We start from the raw sequence: 20,469 nt of genomic DNA, 5'->3' as shown, positions 1-20,469 counted from the left end.
GGCACTTGGAATAAGGCTTGTTTATATGCAATGCGTGTGTTATTATATATATATATTTGTATACAGTGCATCCGGAAAGTATTTACAGCGCTCCACTTGTTCCACATTTTGTTATAGCCTTATTTCAAAATGGATAAAATTTTCCTCCAAATTCTACAAACAATATCCCATAATGACAGGAAAGAAGTGAAATCTTTGCAAATGTAATAATAATAATAAAAAAAATAATAAAATAGAAAATGCAAAAAAAAGCATTTGAACAAAAAACAGCCTTTGCCATGACACTCAAAATTGAGCTCAGGTGCATCCTGTTTCCACTGATCATCCTTGAGATGTTTTTTACAACTTGATGTGAGTCCACCTGAAGTACATTTAGTTGATTGGACATTTGGAAAGACACACACCTGTCTATATGAGGTCCCACAGTTAACAGTGCATGTCAGAGTACAAACCAAGCCATGAAGTCCAAAGAACTGTCTGTAGACTTCCGAGACAGGATGGTATCAAGGTACAGATCTGGGGAAGGGTACAAATTTCTGCAGCATTGAAGGTCCCAATGAGCACAGTGGAGTTTATCATCCATAAATGGAAGAAGTTTGGAACCACCAGGACTCTTCCTAGAGCGGGCCACCGGCCAAACTGAGTGATGGGGGGGGGGACAAGGGCCTTAGTCAGAAAGGTGACCAAGAACCAGATTATCATTCAGAAAGAGCTTCAGCATTTCTCTGTGGAGAGAGAAGAACCTTCCAGAAGAACAACCGTCTCTAAAGCACTTCTCCAATCAGGCCTGTATGGTAGACGGAAGCCGTTCTTCGGGGTAAAGGCACATGACAGCCCACCCTGGAGTTTGCTAAAACCTCTATATGACCCTGACCACTGTACTGTAACTCAGTTTCCGGGTGTTACCAACCTTTATATAGCCTCAGTATTTTTGTGGAGAGCAACAATTCTAATTCTCAAATCCTCAGAGAGTTCTTTGCCATGAGGTGCCATGTTGAACATCCAGTGGTCAGTATGAGAGAATTGTACTTGAAGCACCAAATTTTAACTGCTCTAATACAAGATACACAAATTTGTATGGTCCTGTTAAACAGACAAAAACATAAACATGATGAATAGGACATGTGGCTTTACATGACGTGCAGCTGTTATCACTTAGGGTGTACTCACTTTTATTGGCAGCCTTTTGAAAATAATGGCTGTATGTTTAGTTATTTTTAGAGGACGGTTAATCTGTTCTCTCATTTCCACTATCTGTACTATTCACTAATCTGTACTAGTTTCATTTCTACAGTATTGTCTCTCGAGAAGAAACACTAAAAGGGTTGCTGAAATGTGATGGGTGCTCCCTACCTTTGTGAGATTCTGTGCACACATATATATATATATATATATATATATATATATATATATATATATATATATATATATATATACTCGTAAATTTGGATAGTGGCAGTGACAGTATCATACCTATAAACATTTTCCCCAGAATGGTCTTGCGACCTGGTAGTAATTAATCACAGCCAGGTTGCAACTTAGTGGTTTAGGACCCCTGCTTTACAGCACTGCAACTTTTCGACTGTTAGCATTTCATTGTCCTTACTCATACCCCTTAAGGAAAAACCTAAACTTTTATACTATTTATTCTCTCCAGGTGCATGTTTTCATTTCTCTTCAACAGGCTACTACTACTTTGTCATAACCAGCTCTATTAAAAAAAAGATGTACTGGAACTTTCTTTAAAACATACTGCAGAAATGCGATCACTGTGCCATGTCCCAAATCGAAAAATGTGACCAAGTGTTTTCTAATCTAAACCAGAATATTCTTTTGAATCAATTTGTTCAAGTTTAAAAGCCATGTGAGAGGTTTCTGAAATTCTAATACTAACCCTAACAGGGAAATCCTTTAATGCTAATGCCTCAAAACTAGAAATGTGAAACTAGAAATCCAGAAATGTGCTATTTGAAGCACAAATGCAGTTATTACTGACATGAATATTTACACAGGTACTACATTACAGCAGTCAATGTGCGGAATGAACGCACTTGTAAAGGTGCACACAGTAAACAGCAAACACACAAGTCTAACCTGGACATATTAACATGAATCGCTATTTGAGAACCCCTCTCTGGGAAAGTGTCTGTTTTACTACAGTATGAGCAAAGTAGCATAACTCAGTGATGGCAAGTTCCAGAAGTGTTGGTGTCGCACCGCTTCCTGGAAACCTGCTGGCAGTCATCAGTAGGAATCCTTTCATGTGGTTTTCACTGGACTGATCAAGTAAACCAGTTCAAGCTTGAGAGACGATGGAAGAATGGCTCTTTCCTTATCTTAAATAGGAACACCATTCTCAGCCTGCAGGAACACGACGTTTGAATGATTCACATTAAAACATCGAGGTACAGTACATTTACTTTTGCGGCATTTGACTCCCTTATCCAGAGCGACGAACAAAAGTGCTTTGAATCCCTAGCATTGAAAAAATCTACAATGGTACGCAAGATTACAAACTTTATATAAATATAACTCTTGAATTCTACAAAGCAAACTTGGACACTGCTAATTTAAGTGTTTCAGGAAGAGGTAGTTCTTCAATCGTCGCTTGAAGATAGTCAGGGACTCCGCTGTACGGACATCTAGGAGAAGTTCATTCCACCACCTCGGTGCCAGAACAGAGAAGAGCCTTAAAGTATACTTACCTCTCATTCTGAGAGAAGGTGGTACCAGTCGAGCAGTGCTGGAGACAGCGTGGTGCAGTGCGAGATGTGATGATGTAAGACGGTGCTGGTCCATTTTTGGTCTTGTAGGCAAGCATCAGTGTTTTGAATCTGATACGTGCAGCCAGTACGTGTAGGTCCTTTGGATGCTTGTGGCTACCATTTAGAGCAGCAGGAGGTTCTTCATACAACGTCGAGAAACATGAAGATTGACAGCTGCTTTAAAAGAGGATTAGCTGTGTTTGCTTGTTGGGCTCTGGCCTGCACTGACTAGTCCTCTATATTGTTAACCTCTAATACAAACACGTATCTGCCTGGTGGTCTCAGATCCACCAGCTAAATGGTTTTCTCTTTCTGTATTACCCAAACTTTCCTGATCGGCCGGGAGAAAGGTGCTGCAGCCATATAGCTGGAGAATTTGCCATGGAAAACGTCTCCAAACTGGGTCCAGATGGCCAAGACGATACGCATATCGTCAGCCTGCTATTGTTGGATAGATCTCAACGAAAAATAAATGATGAAGGTTCATTTTTCCTGGGTGTGTGTGTGTGTGTGTGTGTTAGGGTTGGGGTGTATAGAGAAAAAAAGAGAGCATGGGAGAGAGCTATGTGCTTTATTCTCACCTGTTCTCAAAAAGTTGGCTTATTTAACAACTGTGTGCTCTCTGAAGATTAATGTAACACATACGCACACAATATAAATATAGTACACCTGTACAGACCTGCAGGAATGCTAAGATGTAAGGGATGAGATTTAAAAGGCTTCAGACACCCCCATCCCCAACACACACACACACACACACACACACACACACACACACACACACACACACACACGTAATTCTTACATACACTAACACACAAAAAAAGGTGAGATCCAAGTAGCCTTTCCTGGGTGGTCCTTTTGTAAAGATAAGGCAAGTATGTTTCCCATGGGTAAAAAAAAAAAAGGGGGGACACACACACACAAAAAAAAAAAGAGCGAGAGGAAATACTCTCAGGCCCCTTTTAGTTCCCATTTTGTTCACTAGATTTCACTTCATGTGGAATTTCTATTTGTAGCATGGCTTCTCAAAAAAATATCCATTAGATCCTTTAATGATGACATGAGCCTTTAATGACAATAAGTAAGGCTACTTTAAAACCTCAAAAGCCATGCACACACACCCACACACACACACACACACCCACACACACAGGAAAACTCAAAATCCAGGGGTGGGCCTACTGTTGCCTAACTTCCATAATCCAGATGGGTTGATTACTTCAGATGAAAGTTTAACAGACATAATAGTGCTCATATCCCCTGTGTGAGCGAGTTCCTTCTCTACTTCATCTGTTGTAGTGCAGTGCCAATGAATAAAAATAAATAAATAAAGGCACTTGATTAAAAAGCAGCTGTCAATCAAAGGTCAAAACGACAAGCTGGCTCACTGCTATTCCATGCGGCTAGTGCAACAACAGCTGTATGTCGCTCGAGACAGCTGCAGCGTCTGACGTTTGTATTCGCTAAATGACAAAGGACGGTGGATAAGAGGAGTCCAAGAGCGCAAAAGAAAGAGAAAGGAACAGCAAAAGAGGTGGAGGGTGCTGGAAGAGATTTAAAGGTCTGCTTGGTTTCTCCCCTAGCACAGCTGGATATAAAGAAGGGATTGGGTTTGTGTGTCTTTAAAGCTTTCTTTCTTCCTTCCCTCCTTGCTCCTCTCTTTGTTTTGTTCTCTGTGGTGGCTCCAGTGCTGTGAAGGCCGCTTACATGCCTTGCCTTTCAAACAATAACAGTTCAATAACCCCCCTCCCCACTCTCCTCTCCCTGGCTTCTCCCGCCAAGGCCTGTGCATGCCAGCACGTCCTTTAGAAATCCTTGAACAGACTCAAAACACAAAAGACAGTTTGTGGCGGGGAGTGTGTGTGTGTGTGTGTGGGGGGTTTGCTGTGTACAGCGTGATATAATTAAAGTAGACCTGATGCTATAAAGCTCTGCAGCAGAAAGGAAAAGAACAAAAAAAAAAAAAAAAAAAAAAAGCCGGGGGAACTCATTTCTGGCTTGACTATGCTACAAACGAGCCAGCATGTAGCATACAGCTCAGTTAAAAGTAGAGGGGAAAACATTGAATTAATAAGAAAAGGGGAAAAACTGGAAGGTGTGGTGGTTGGTACAAGTGCTAAGTGATGGTTGAAACGAATGAGGCAGGCGGCACAGTGTGCTATTGTCCTAGAAAAACAGAGGAAGACGGTGACAAGTTTCGAAGCTTTTCTAAAGCAGGATGCTGGAATGTTATCTCGTGCTGCTTCCTGTGAAGTTGGACATTCAGACATCAGACACGTTTTCTTTGCTGGGAATCGCCTTGAACACTCATCACTCAACAATTATCTCTTTCCCACACACCCCATAGCGCACACTGCAGACTCGCACAGTTGTGGATAACATCGCTCTTGTTCGCGTGTATCTGAATAAGAGGCCTTGACTGCATCAGTGTGTCATTCTTTGACAAACAATGAATAAGTTAGTAGGGGTGCTACAATACAGGATATTGTATTGTATCTTTTGATACAAGTCTCTTGATACTGTACTTTCGCAGATCAACATCCAGTCCTATTTCTTCCCCCTTATCTAGAATCAGGAGGCAAAAGTGGGTTAAAAGTGGGTTGCTAAGCACACTGAACTCATACACCAGCATACTAGCAGCCATGGCTATGTTTGATGTGAACATTAACTGAAGCTCTTGACCTCTTTCCTTTAAACCATGTATGAGTCAGCGAGTTCAAGGTGTCCTCCAGGCTAATGAAGTCTGAACTGGAGATTTTCATTTGCAATCACATCATGAGTTTGGTTGGATGTAAAAAGTCATTAATGATCCTAACAATGAACATACATGTGTATTATATAATATCACAAGTATCCATTGATGCAGCTGAGGATGGTGCCGCACGAAAGACGTAAAGAAGATTTGGACTGTAATTATTGTAAACGGTTCGCTACAATGGCTTAAGCCTGCAATTGCCATGGACAATTGTACACTCGAGTCTCCATCGGTGAGCAGATGATAACCCATGGATGGAACTATAATGTAAGGCTATTCAGTGTCACCCAGATGAGGACGGGTTCTCTTTTGAGTCTGGTTCTGCTCAAGGTTTCTTCCACACACCATTTCAGGAAGTTTTCACTTACCGTCATCACCACTGGTTCATTAATTAGAGATAAACTTATTGGGACAAATTTGAGCTGTTAAAATTTGTCAGTAAATATTTATCTCTGTAAATTTACTTTGGGACAAGTCTATTGTTAAAAGCGCTATACAAAAAAAACCCCACATTTAAAAACACTGGTTTTACACTGCTCAAGCTGTTTGTTGTCCCCTTCAAATGGCGGCATAATCAGGATGCATTTGAATCAGAATGAATCATTTCACTGATTGGACAAATAAACCGGGACACTGAAAAGACATTTAACTGTGGTGAGCTCACAGTATATATATATATATATATATATATATATATATATATATATATATATATATATATATATATATATATATATATATATACAGGGAGTGCAGAATTATTAGGCAAATGAGTATTTTGACCACATCATCCTCGTTATGCATGTTGTCTTACTCCAAGCTGTATAGGCTGGAAAGCCTACTACCAATTAAGCATATTAGGTGATGTGCATCTCTGTAATGAGAAGGGGTGTGGTCTAATGACATCAACACCCTATATCAGGTGTGCATAATTATTAGGCAACTTCCTTTCCTTTGGCAAAATGGGTCAAAAGAAGGACTTGACAGGCTCAGAAAAGTCAAAAATAGTGAGATATATTGCAGAGGGATGCAGCAGTCTTAAAATAGCCAAGCTTCTGAAGCGTGATCATCGAACAATCAAGCGTTTCATTCAAAATAGTCGACAGGGTCGCAAGAAGCGTGTGGAAAAACCAAGGCGCAAAATAACTGCCCGTGAACTGAGAAAAGTCAAGCGTGCAGCTGCCAAGATGCCACTTGCCACCAGTTTGGCCATATTTCAGAGCTGCAACATCACTGAGTGCCCAAAAGCACAAGGTGTGCAATACTCAGAGACATGGCCAAGGTAAGAAAGGCAGAAAGTCGACCACCACTGAACAAGACACACAAGCTGAAACGTCAAGACTGGGCCAAGAAATATCTCAAGACTGATTTTTCTAAGGTTTTATGGACTGATGAAATGAGAGTGAGTCTTGATGGGCCAGATGGATGGGCCCGTGGCTGGATTGGTAAAGGGCAGAGAGCTCCAGTCCGACTCAGACGCCAGCAAGGTGGAGGTGGAGTACTGGTTTGGGCTGGTATCATCAAAGATGAGCTTGTGGGGCCTTTTCGGGTTGAGGATGGAGTCAATCTGAACTCCCAGTCCTACTGCCAGTTTCTGGAAGACACCTTCTTCAAGCAGTGGTACAGGAAGAAGTCTGCATCCTTCAAGAAAAACATGATTTTCATGCAGGACAATGCTCCATCACACACGCCCAAGTACTCCACAGCGTGGCTGGCAAGAAAGGGTATAAAAGAAGAAAATCTAATGATATGGCCTCCTTGTTCACCTGATCTGAACCCCATTGAGAACCTGTGGTCCATCATCAAATGTGCGATTTACAAGGAGGGAAAACAGTACACCTCTCTGAACAGTGTCTGGGAGGCTGTGGTTGCTGCTGCACGCAATGTTGATGGTGAACAGATCAAAACACTGACAGAATCCATGGATGGCAGGCTTTTGAGTGTCCTTGCAAAGAAAGGTGGCTATATTGGTCACTGATTTGTTTTTGTTTGGTTTTGAATGTCAGAAATGTATATTTGTGAATGTTGAGATGTTATATTGGTTTCACTGGTAAAAATAAATAATTGAAATGGGTATGAATTTGTTTTTTGTTAAGTTGCCTAATAATTATGCACAGTAATAGTCACCTGCACACACAGATATCCCCCTAAAATAGCTAAAACTAAAAACTACTTCCAAAAATATTCAGCTTTGATATTAATGAGTTTTTTGTGTTCATTGAGAACATGGTTGTTGTTCAAATTAAATCCTCAAATAAAATTAATCCTCAAAAATACAACTTGCCTAATAATTCTGCACTCCCTGTATATATATATATATATATATATACAGTGAGGAAAATAAGTATTTGAACAGTCAATTTTAATATTTGGTACAGTAGCCTTTGTTTGCAATTACAGAGGTCAAACGTTTCCTGTAGTTTTTCACCAGGTTTGCACACACTGCAGGAGGGATTTTGGCCCACTCCTCCACACAGATCTTCTCTAGATCAGTCAGGTTTCTGGCCTGTCGCTAAGAAACACAGAGTTTGCGCTCCCTCCAAAGATTCTCTATTGGGTTTAGGTCTGGAGACTGGCTAGGCCACGCCAGAACCTTGATATGCTTCTTACAGACGCAACCACTCCTTGGTTATCCTGGCTGTGTGCTTTGGGTCATTGTCATGTTGGAAGACCCAGCCTCGACCCATCTTCAATGCTCCAACTGAGGTTGTTCCCCAAAATCTCGCAATACATGGCCCCAGTTATCCTCTCCTTAATACAGTGCAGTCGCCTGTCCCATGTGCAGAAAAACACCCCAAAGATGATGCTACCACCCCCATGCTTCACAGTAGGGATGGTGTTCTTGGGATGGTACTCATCATTCTTCTTCCTCCAAACACGTATAGTGGAATTATGACCCAAAAGTTCTATTTTGGTCTCATCTGACCACATGACTTTCTCCCATGACTCCTCTGGATCATCCAAATGGTCATTGGCAAACTTAAGACGTGCCTGGACATGTGCTGGTTTAAGCAGGGGAACCTTCCGTGCCATGCATGATTTCAAACCATGACGTCTTAGTGTATTACCAACAGTAACCTTGGAAACGGTGGTCCCAGCTCTTTTCAGGTAATTGACCAGCTCCTCCCGTGTAGTTCTGGGCTGATTTCTCACCTTCCTTAGGATCATTGAGACCCCACGAGGTGAGATCTTGCATGGAGCCCCAGTCCGAGGGAGACTGACAGTCATGTTTAGCTTCTTTTATTTTCTAATGATTGCTCCAACAGTGGACCTTTTTTCACCAAGCTGCTTGGCAATTTCCCCGTAGCCCTTTCCAGCCTTGTGGAGGTGTACAATTTTGTCTCTATTGTCTTTGGACAGCTCTTTAGTCTTGGCCATGTTAGTAGTTGGATTCTTGCTGATTGTATGGGGTGGACAGGTGTCTTTATGCAGCTACCGACCTCAAACAGGTGCATCTAATGTAGGATAATAAATGTAGTGGAGGTGGACATTTTAAAGGCAGACTAACAGGTCTTTGAGGGTCAGAATTCTAGCTGATAGACAGGTGTTCAAATACTTATTTGCAGCTGTATCATACAAATAAATAGTTTAAAAATCATATATTGTGATTTCTAGATAGTTTTTTTAGATCATGTCTCTCACAGTGGACATGCACCTCCGATGACAATTTCAGACCCCTCCATGATTTCTAAGTGGGGGAATTTGCAAAATAGCAGGGTGTTCAAATACTTATTTTCCTCACTGTATATATATATATATATATATATATATATATATATATATATATATAAATAGTAAAAATGCAATCATAACAGCACTTATAGTCTGTGTGAAATTTTTTGTAAAAGCAGGTTCCTAACAGAACTTTGTGTTTGTGTATGTGTGTTGCTTGCCAGCGCGCTACTCCACTTGCCTAGCAATGTTGCATTTACCACAGTACATCATCCACAGTACCAATTACACTACATCGCTGTCTCTGCTCTCTTGTGAAGGCTGGAGTTGGGGGGGCAGGCAGCCTTTTCTTTTCTCAAATCTGTGAGTCAGAACCGCAGTGCATGTCAGGACGCATTTTCAGCTCAGGCATGCTTGAACCAGAGTCCGTCTTTCCCACAGATCCTCTCTACTACTGCCTAGAGGAAGCTGAATATGACCTGAACCCCATCAGCTACCATGTGCCTGAGCAGACATGTGGGACCCGTCAGATAACTAAGACTCCTAGTGAGTCATAGTTTATAGTGCATGTGAGATAAAGAGAGATGTGTGTGTATAAAAAAGTCATGCTTAAAAAATTATGATGTACCATACACACGGTGGTGAGTGTACTGTAGGGACAGAGTATGGAGTCAAAATGTGTTTGTGTTTTCACATGCAGGGAAATGTGAATGATCCCATGCCAGTTAAATATTAGACGTTTGAGTGACAGAAAACCGGGGACATTGTGTAATTTACACTTGTAGCATTTTTCTAAGAAAAATTTTTTTTTTTTAGTAAATTACCAGGATGTGATGTATAATGATTGTTAATACACCACACGATAAGACTTGGACTGTGACAATAATTTCTACATTGATATTAGGCATACCCCTACTACAAATTAGTTCTAATGTTGTCAATCAGTAGTTCTTTATGACCACATTATCCCCCCTAACAACTGTGTATCATAGAAAGCATTAATTCGCATTTATTTTAAGTATATAAATATACGTCAATTTCAATTTTCATTTTATCATTGTAGCTCAGGGGTGCTCACACTTTTTTGGCTTACAGGCTACTAATATATATATATATATATATATATATATATATATATATATATATATATATATATATATATATATATATATGGTAACCCGTGTGTTAAAACATCAGACAAGCAGCAAATGCCATAGGGAGGGTAGATAATAGACTAACATCTACATTATTAAATTTTTTTAAATGGCACACGATCTACCCATGCTTCCTTTATGATCTACCGGGCGAATTGGGCACCCCCTGTTGTAGCTTGTTCTGTATTTTAGAACAATTTGTCTAATCATAAAGCTATTTCCAATTCTCTACACATTATTATGTACCATACAGTCATCATTAAATCACTTACATTCATGGCATTTAGCAAATTTATCAGAATTTACTCATTTTTATACAACTAAGCAATTGAGGGTTAAGAGTCTTGTTTAAGGGCCCAACAGTGGTAGTTTAGGATCTCACAACATTCTAATCAGAAATCCAACATCACTTAGCTTCCATTCAGTGTTGAAGAGTTATCCTGAAAAATGGTTTGTGTTTTAAGTACCTTTTTTGGTCCCTCCGAGTATAGATGCTCTTATTAAATAAAAAACCCCCATTGATTTAACTTGCCATGCATTCATGCTAATTGCTTTTCGAATTCAAATCACTAGTTTGTTTGCACCCATTCCGAATTATATACCACTGAAATCCAGCGCATCTATGAAAAGGGTATCAAAACATCTGATTTAGCTTGAAAAAGACCATCAATTTCTACTTTAATCATATCTTCCATAACTCGCATTTAAAATCTGACTTTCCAATCTACTTCTTTTCTTCGATCATCTGTAATTTATAAGTGCAATAAACAGGTGGGTTGAACGGGAGAATTGGGGACTTACCATGTTATAGGTTTTAATCTAATGAAAATCTTTTTTTTTTTTTACACATATAATATCAAAATATCAAATGGGGTGAACCTGGAAATGTGAAAAGTTTAAGTTAATTTCTATAGCACTTTTCACAATAGACATTTTCTTAAAGCAGCTTTAGAGAACGTATTAATTACAGAACAAAAAAAAATGTTATATGAGGGAATTATGTGTATTAGTCCCTGAGGGGCAAGGAAACCGTGGGGCGACCGTGGCAAGGAAAAACTCCCTTAGATGTATGAGGAAGGAATCTGAGAGGAACCAGACCAAAAAGGGGAAGCCATCCTCATTTGAGTGAAATCAAGTGTGATTACAAATAAAAAATAAATAAATAAATAAATAAATAAATAAATAAAAAACACCAAAGAATGAGACCTACAATGAGCACCGGAGCATGTGATTATGAGTAATGTCCTTTCAACAGTCAGTTGATGATGGAGCTACTGAGCAACTCTTAAAATAGCTCAACATCTGATAGCATCATAGATCCAACACCAACTCCTCAAAATGTCCAAAGAAGTCCATTGTCCAAACTCTAAATGAAGTGGGATCCAAATGGCGCTGGTTGACTCTTTGAGGGTCCGTAATCTTCATTAGGTGGCACACAACTGGAGCTAGTGCCACCTCGGGATGCCTCAGAATGGGCCCTTATAATATACCCTTATAGACCCTTGCTGCTGTTCAGTGTGTTAATGTTAAGTCTAAATAAGTGTGCCTTACAGCTGCTGTTGTAGCCAGATGGACTGACTAAAAAAACCCTATATCTATCCAGGAGGGAATGAAGGGGAACCATTTTGAACATGTTGGCTATAGGTGTGTATTGAGAATGAAAGGACAGTGGTGGATGGTAATGAAGCAAATGTAAAAAGCAATAATAGCCATAATCGTACTTTGGATACTTAAGTGCATTTGAAGGTAAATACTTTTACTCAAGTGGAAGTTTAAAGGGAGCACTTTTACTGGAGTCATATTTTAAGGAGTGACTTTTTACTCAAGTACATGGTTTGTGTACTCCGTCCACCGCTGTAAAAGGATAATGTATATCTTTGTGTTTGGTCTTTGCAGGTGTCTATTTAAGGAACTCCCAAGACTAGGTAGAAAGTGCTGACAGAGGGCTGAATTAAAAAGAACTGGTATGGGGAAAACAAGTGTCAGGAACGGATCAATGTCGGCAGTCGAGCAGCAGCTTATTAACAACTTGTTCTCAAGTCAAACAAACAGCGCTTGAAGTAGTGCTTCACAGCAGGACGACTGGAAGGGTCAGCTAAATGCCTTGTGTGTGGCTTAGGTGGGTCCTGCAACTGCAATGATTGATTGCTAGCTCTCGTTAATCTAGTCATTGCCCCCGACTTTGAGAAGGCACCACCTGTTAATGGCAATCAAGCTGTTTAAAAGAAAGAAAAATATAATTTCTGGTATTTTGGTATCAAAAGAGTATTGCCTTATGTGTGAGACAGTTACTGGAAAAAAAAAATCGATTCAGCAAGTTCAAAATGATTGCTAATCTGATAAAAGACCGGAAAGAGCTGCTGTACAAGAAAAACAGACAGGGTAGATATAAAGCTTTTACACACTTCATCATGAGAGCTCGCATTGTGAGAACACCGACACATCTTCAGTTGTGCAATGTTACAAATTGAAAGGCTTAACAGGTGGAGGTGCAGGCCAGGCTTCTTGCTATTCCAGTCAATGAAGCCAAAAAAATCCTGCACGGCAACTGGCGGCATATTTACATAAACCTTTTGAGGTTCCCTGCCTAGCCAACGCATGAAATGTTGTTTTTGCTTTAAGCCGACTGCAGCCGATCGGCCCACACCTTTTTCCTCCACGGTGAAAATGAAAACATTAGGTCATTTATGTTTGCGCTGTTGTTTCTGGTGAATACAAGTGAGCAATGGGTGGGAGATGAGACACCAGCTAAATTTACATATACTCACTACTGAGGAGTACCTGCTTTACACGCTGTGTCTTTTGTTCTCCGGTCACGCGCTTACGTTGTTTGTTTAGTCGCCGCCACTTGTCATTCCCCTTGCTTTTTGTTATAGTCATGAACTGTGGCTGTAACAAATGACGAATTCAAACAAAATATTTGGACAGTTTAACATTTCACTACAGCCTTGGGCTTGGCTCCATGCTATATTATTGACTCTGTGAATATTTTATTATATTTATTCAAGTTTCGATCCTCTGTATTTATGCTATAGATAGATCTGACTTGCCAGGAATTCGTTTTGAGTACTCCTCAATCTGTACGTTATTGGCGTACATAACTGGTACAAGCGTTTTTATTTACCAGTGTGTTGGAAACCATCCCTCTTAGGGATAGTCATATATGCAAGCTGAATGCTTGAACTGTTTTTTTTATTTTTTTTATTTTAATTACTTGAACAGTAATCCCCTGCTTTACCGTAGATCGAATCTCATGCACCCGGTTTATAGTGGAATCACGTTTGCCACATAACCAATTTTTTTCGCTGATTTCCGGGGTGGCGCCTGTTTATCGCGTTTTTTCCGTTTATCACGGGCGGTTTTCGAACGTAACAAGCGCGAGGGGGATTACTGTATTTCAACAAGAAAAGTGCTCTGTCTAATTGTCTTAGATGTGGTGAAAGTATTTGAGCATTAGCAGTTTTTTCTCTATGCCTACGACTTCAGTTGGTGGACTTTGGCGCAGCTGTGGATCCAGCAAAGTATTCTGATGCAAGGGCAAGTGAAAAAACTCTTGTTATCAGCTTCAGTTGCAGCTTATCCAGCAGCATATTTATATCGAATGTACATTTTTCATTTAATGTCTCATTTCTTGACAAGAACTTAGGCAGTCAGATGTGAAGCTTAAAGGAGAAAAGCATTTTAGCAGGGTGCTTGTGTGACATATCCAACAAATAAATCCTCCCCATTCATTCATCTTCATTATCTTGTTTATCCATCTCACAGTCAGGATTTAAGGATTTGGAAATATAATCGATAAAGAAAATATTGCAGGTGGGTACAGTTGAAAACAACTGTGAAAATGCACAAGATTAGTTACAACTTTAATGGGCTGCAAAAAAGGGTCACTGTGAATTAATAGCCATAAACCGGTAATATTCGCAATTCACTCATGTTAGTTGCTTATCCACAGTCTTTTAAGTGAGGAATTATATGTAACTAGATCATGATCATATCATCAGCTGCTACTGGTTTATGTTCAAAGGATTCAATCCCTGTTAATCCAGCGAAAGCACAAACCAACCCAGACTCTTTAAAACCAATGTTTGGGGTAACTCACTTCCTAGGCTCCATTCTTTTAGCCACCTGCTTAGGCTCATAATAAAGTAATGTTAGAAGTGTAGCCCAGGGGTGCACCAGGCGAGATGATAGAATGTCAACAGTAATTGGACTACAGTGTGTTTGTGGTTTTTTTCTGGGGTGGGATTGGGTTCTTTAGACCAGCAAGACATAGTAAAACTCAGACATACCTTCTTTCAAGTTTAAGTAAACATTGTTGACATGTATGAAGCTGCAATGATTAGACACAGCTTTTATTGTGCCAGTGTGGAGAAATGGAAGATTCTTGAGGTTCTGCTCATAAGCAAATGAGTCCAGCCACCATTCCCCAAATGGGTGTTTTGAGGAAAAGCTAACAATAACTTATAATATCAGAGTTAGCAGAGGTGAATCCTGCCACAGATATTTTATTTCACCCTATATAAAGGAGTGTGCCTTTTTGACCATCTAATTCCCATTTGCTCTTATAATAGAAAAGATGTTCCACTAGATGTTGGAGTGTGCTTAAGGTGATATGTGCTAATTTAGCTACAAGGGTTTTAGTAAAGTCAGGTGCTGATGTAGAGTTAGGAGTTCTGGGGTGCAGTCAAGGTTCCAATTCATCCTAAAGGGTGTTCATTTGGGGTTGAGGTCAGAGCTCTATAGCAGGCCATCAAGATCTTCCCCAACCCATATAAATAATATCTTCATGGTGCTGGTTTGGTTCACAGGGGCATTGTCATGCTGGAAAAGGTTTCGGTCTCCTAGATCAAGTGAGGGAAATATTTTATGCTACCACACCAAAGACATCTTTTTCAATTGTGTGCCTTCAAAATTGTTGCAAGAGTTAGAAGAAGAACTACATATGGTTGGAAAAGTCGGGCGCTTACGTGGCAGCTCCGAGCTTTATTTGTAACCATGTGCGAGAGAAATCACATTGATGCAAATAACACGTGCTAAAGCCGGTGGAGTGTGAAGTGTAGCAACCACAATGGTGCCTTTTCCTTGTGTGTCTTAAGCAGCTTTTAGAGAAATGCAAACGATTAAAGTAAGAAGAGGAGCTACAGCCGCCATTCTGGAGATTTAGGTTAAACACCAAGGAGAGAAAGGGACATCTGATAGGAGTTGCTTTTCTCACAACAAACATTTAAGGATTATTGCACTCAAACGCACTAGACTTTGATGTTCTTGTTTTTTTGTTTTTTTTTTCCCACCCCTTTCATTTTTGTTTTTTGTTTCAGCCCTTTGGCTTTCATAATCTGCCTTTGAAGTGAGCAGTCTGGAAATAATATCAGCTTGCAACGGTTTTGCTGACGGTTTATGATTGTCTTATACGTTTTCTGATCTCCCTTCTATTCTTACTCAAACTCCCCCTTCTCTTCCTCTCCCTCGGTGTGTATCGGTGTGGAATTTAATCAACAAGTCAGCTATTAATTTGAGCTCTATTAACTGAGTAGTTAACTCATGGCCTGCAATAATGAGGCCTCTGAGTGGTTGGTGCACTCAATAAAAGCACTTGAATGCATTCTGGGGTAATTAAGCCAATATTTTAAGTTGAGAGAGAGCTGAGGCTGTCACAGTTGCACTCTAAGGCTGTTAGTTCTAGTTCTAGGAGGTCTAAAATAATTACAAGGCCATTGAAAACACTGTTTTCTCCAACTATGTGGAAATTTCAATGGAAATCTATTAGTTCATTAAAGTGGAAGGAATACTGTTGGAAAAACATTATTAGATATTTTAAAACTCAAGTACAAACGGCCAAATACGGCTGACATCCTTTCACCTACTTTTAAATACATCCCAGGCAAGTCTACCCTGAAAAACGATAGGAATGTAGACAGTGGGACACGTTTCTTAGTTTATACTAATGCCATTACTGTTTTATACTCTATTGAAGGTTGTTACCTGTGCTGTCTTGTCTAATTACTGCACTGGGAACAAAGCTCAAAATGAACACGTCCATCATCATGGACACTATTAAATAATGATCTTTTGTTATTTTATGGTTGCTGCTGGCAAGATATGCGGTTCAACTGGGTTAACGACCATCCCGAGTTCTGAAAACGTGTCACGTTTAGAACATGAATCACAAATTGCAGTTTTTCAGGAAAGCTGCAATAATCACTCTGTGAACTTTCGATGAAAAGTTAATCTAAGCTTTTATTATCTATTCAATCAAATTATGCTGAAATTACAGTCATGCTGACTATTAACCAGGCATGCTGTGATTTGTAAATAAAGAATAAGATTTATTTATTTAATTTTTTTATTTAAATATTTATATAATTTAATAATGATCTAAAATATAAAATAATTCATATTCATATATGACCAGACTCAGGCATGTGTGCAGAGATGAAGTGACTTATATTATGTAAAATGGGTCAGAAGAAGGATCTCACATGAAGTTTAGCTATGGTTTGATGTCTGTGTGTGTGTGTGTGTGTGTGTGTGTGTGTGTGTGTGTGTGTGTGCGCGTGCATGTGTGTATTCTCACTTTGCTGACACGGTCAGCATCTCGGCTGAGCTGTCTTCTCTCCTCATCCCAGTGTGTATGCGCTTCCTGTAGCTGGCGTTCCAGAGCCTGCTGGGTTTGTTTGCTCTCTTCTTTAACAGAGAACAATGTCGTTTGTAGCTCTGCCATTGTCTAGAAAGACAGGAGCAAGGACACACAGCATTACAAGCACATCAATAATCTCTGGTCCTGCGTGGTTCAGTGATTAATTGAAATGACTGGAAAACTGGAAGTTATACAGCATACAAGTGGATCTCAACAAATTAGAATATCACTAAAAGGTTGATTTATTTTAGTAATTCAATACAAAAAAGTGAAACTCATTATATAGATTCATCAATCACAGACTGATATATTTCAAGTGTTTTTTACTTTTAATTGTGATGATTTTGGCTCACATTTAACAAGAACCCACCAATTCACTCATTCATTCGAAAATATTTGAATACTTCTTAAGACCAATCAAAAACCTTTTTAGTGAATTGTTGGTCTTCTGGAAAGTATGTTTATTTACTGTATATGTACTTAATACTTGGTATTGTCTCCTTTTGCTTTAATTACTGCCTCTATTTGCCGTGGCATGGAGGTGATCAGTCTGTGGCACTGCTGAGGTGGTATGGAAGCCTAGGTTTCTTTGACAGTGGACTTCAGCTCATCTGCATTTTATAGTCTCTTGTTTCTCATTTTTCTCTTGACAATATCTCCTAGATTCTCTATGGGGTTCAGGTCTGGTGTGTTTGCTGGCCAGTCAAGCACACAAAAACCATAGTCATTTAACCAACTTTTTGGCAGTGTGGGCAGGTGCCAAATCCTGCTGGAAAATTCAATCAGAATCTCCATAAAGCTGGTCAGCTGTGTGTGATGAATCTTTATAATATACGAGTTTCACTTTTCTGTATTGAATTACTAAAATAAATCAACTTTCTAATGATATTAAAATTTATGAAGATGCACCTATATATTTTAAACTAACGTTTTATATTTCTTGTCAGTTGGTTGGAGAAACAATTTATATCAACACTGTCCCTCTTCTAGTTGCTGAGTTTTGATCCAAATTTACAAATCCTACAAATTTTCGAGATACGAACCCAAAAAAATGCAGGAAAAAAAAAAGAAGAAAGAAAAATATCAAAATATATTATATATTACATTCTGAAAGTATTATATATAATATATTCAGATTTGACAACGCCACAAACAGAGGGAAAAGAAGAAGAAGAATGCCTGGCAGGCATACATTGTGGGACTGAGACACGGAAGGCTCACTCTTCTCAACGTGCGAATAATCAACACTTTTCCGGTCCCTATCTATTCCCTAAGTCGGGGGCTACCTGTATATTACTTTCCCAGAAAAAAATACTTACAAAAGTCCAACACACAACAAAAAGACTTGACTTACAAAAAATCATTACATGTCAATCAAGGCAGGTGATTTTTTTTTTAAGAGAGGCTGAAAAAGACTAGAAAGTGCTCCTCAAGCTCTTAAGCTTTTTGGCATGGGTGGATGTCTAAAGGAGAATAACTGTTCATCTGTACTGCTCCTGTCTAAATGAACATCGTATTTAGACTGGAGGTGGAGGGAAGGCGAATGTGAGCCAGAGGCGGTTGCTTTGGGCTAGACAGATAATTGTTTATCATGTGCAAACTTTCATCAGGAACGATTCGCTTGAAATCTGCTCATTGTATGGGAGTATGGAATGAACACTTTAGAGCAGCCGCAGAGTGAGAGATTAGGCTTATTTTGTCAGTGGGTGGACCACATGAAAGCAACAAACGGTCCATTATTATGGTAACATCAGTTCCCTCGGTAATAATTATTTTGCCATATAGATTCCCGCATCGAGTCTTTAGCCTAGAGGCGCGCGTACACACACACACACTCCTTCCTGCTTTCTTGTTATTTCTGTATCTTTCCTCTGATATTTAGGCCTTTGCGAGTGTAATTGCCTCGGCTCGCCTTCTATAATTTCACAGCCACTGTTTAGGCTGGGAGTAAGCACACTTCCCGCTGAAGCCCAATGTGCTTGGTTGTGTCTTTACAGCTTGATGGATTAGATTGTGCTGTTTAATGCAGGCTTACCAGGGTTTACGATGGTAGGTGGGTTATACACTAGTAAAATGAATCAACAGTTTGAAATTGGACATTCAGTTGCAATCTAACAACTGCATATATGCACCTGAATAATGTTAAAATGTAAATGTCTATGACGTACACTTCACAGCTGACATGCGATATAAAACTGCTAGAATCAGAATGGACACAGATCCAATGGCCCATATATGCACTTTTGCTTGGACAGCATCTTTTCCTCCTCATTTAGCTTAATCTGAATGCTAATCATTAGCCAGAATGCTGCAAAAGGGTCAAATGTGGGTTGAAAAAAATCTTCTTTTGCATAAAGAAGCCGGATTTGGAAACTAGACACTGATTAAAAAGGCTCAGGGTAAGTTGAGCGCTTGTAACGCAAGCCGTGCTGCCCTTTACACTAATGTATAGCCTGGTGCATGTTTAATTGGGTCATTACACATGCAACAGTATTGCCCTGGGCAAATAGGAAAGCTAATTCCTGATAAGGGGGCAAATGTTACTAGTGGAACGTTGGTTAATGGTTCAAAGGCCATGCAAATAATCTCAAAAGAGAGCAGAGTGCATCAAGGCTTCCCTTCCAAAAGTGCAAGTGAGATTCGCGGTGAACCCGACCAGGGTGTGTTAACACCAGATAATAATAGCAGGTATACTAAATCCTATCTAATGTTTAGTGTGCAGGAGATGCATTTAATCAGACTTTAGCCAAAGCCTGCTTTCCCACAAAGGTGCAGCAGTGGGGAGAGACATGTTTGTTCAGTTTATGAGAATTTCGAGTGTTTGGGGACAAAAAAGAGTGTGTGTGTGTGTGTGTGTGTGTGTGTGTGTGTGTGTGTGTGTGTGTAGGGGGGGTATAATGACTTGTGGTTCTCTCTACAGAAACATAGTGTTAGACAAAAGATAGGCAAGTGTCCGCAAACCTCGACTCGTACACACTTGCACATTTTTTTTTGTCATCGTCCGCTGTGTAACTTAATAGGCCGCCGATTTCACACATCTGCTCATCAACCTTACTTTGAACCCAGTGTGTTTTGGGGTGGGGTGGTGGGGGATCTCAAATGCAGTGAAAGAGGAGAAGGAGGGGACAAAAATACAACAAGAAAGGGTTGAGAGTTAGGTAATGAGGGGCAATTATGTCAGATGAAAATGCCATTGGAGTTTGCAGCCTTTGCAATGGGAAGAAATTACCTTTTTCCCCCTCGTCTTTGAAACATAAACAATTTGCAGGAGTTCAGCCAGTGTGTGTTAACCCGTGCAAGCTCAGACACTGAGAAAGGGATGAGTAGAATGGAGAGGGCGAAGAATAAATGCGGAACGATCTGAGATTTAGCGCAGAACCCTCAGCATGATTCATGAGCAGAGTGAGGAACCCAGGATAAGGTTCTTTAACTGCGTTTAGTCTGAACAGATTAAATCTAATGTTAACCACATGGCTGGTGGGG

The 20,469-nt window shown here is 39.8% G+C and overlaps 1 protein-coding gene across 13 annotated transcripts in view; it reads right to left on the bottom strand.

Moving 5' to 3' along the window:
• cep112 (centrosomal protein 112) overlaps positions 1–20,469 on the bottom strand; it is a 139,609-nt gene that overhangs the window by 12,238 nt on the left and 106,902 nt on the right. For all 13 annotated transcript variants that reach the window (XM_046866277.1, XM_046866283.1, XM_046866284.1 and 10 more), the window contains one exon: positions 16,924–17,073. In XM_046866277.1, coding sequence (XP_046722233.1) covers positions 16,924–17,073 — 150 coding nt within the window. The remainder of the gene's footprint in view (positions 1–16,923; positions 17,074–20,469) is intronic.

This window comes from Silurus meridionalis, chromosome 14 (assembly GCF_014805685.1).
Source record: "Silurus meridionalis isolate SWU-2019-XX chromosome 14, ASM1480568v1, whole genome shotgun sequence".
Taxonomy (NCBI): Eukaryota; Metazoa; Chordata; class Actinopteri; order Siluriformes; family Siluridae; genus Silurus; species Silurus meridionalis.
The sequence above is the reverse complement of the archived record's forward strand: the minus strand, read 5'-3'. Positions and strand labels throughout refer to the sequence as shown.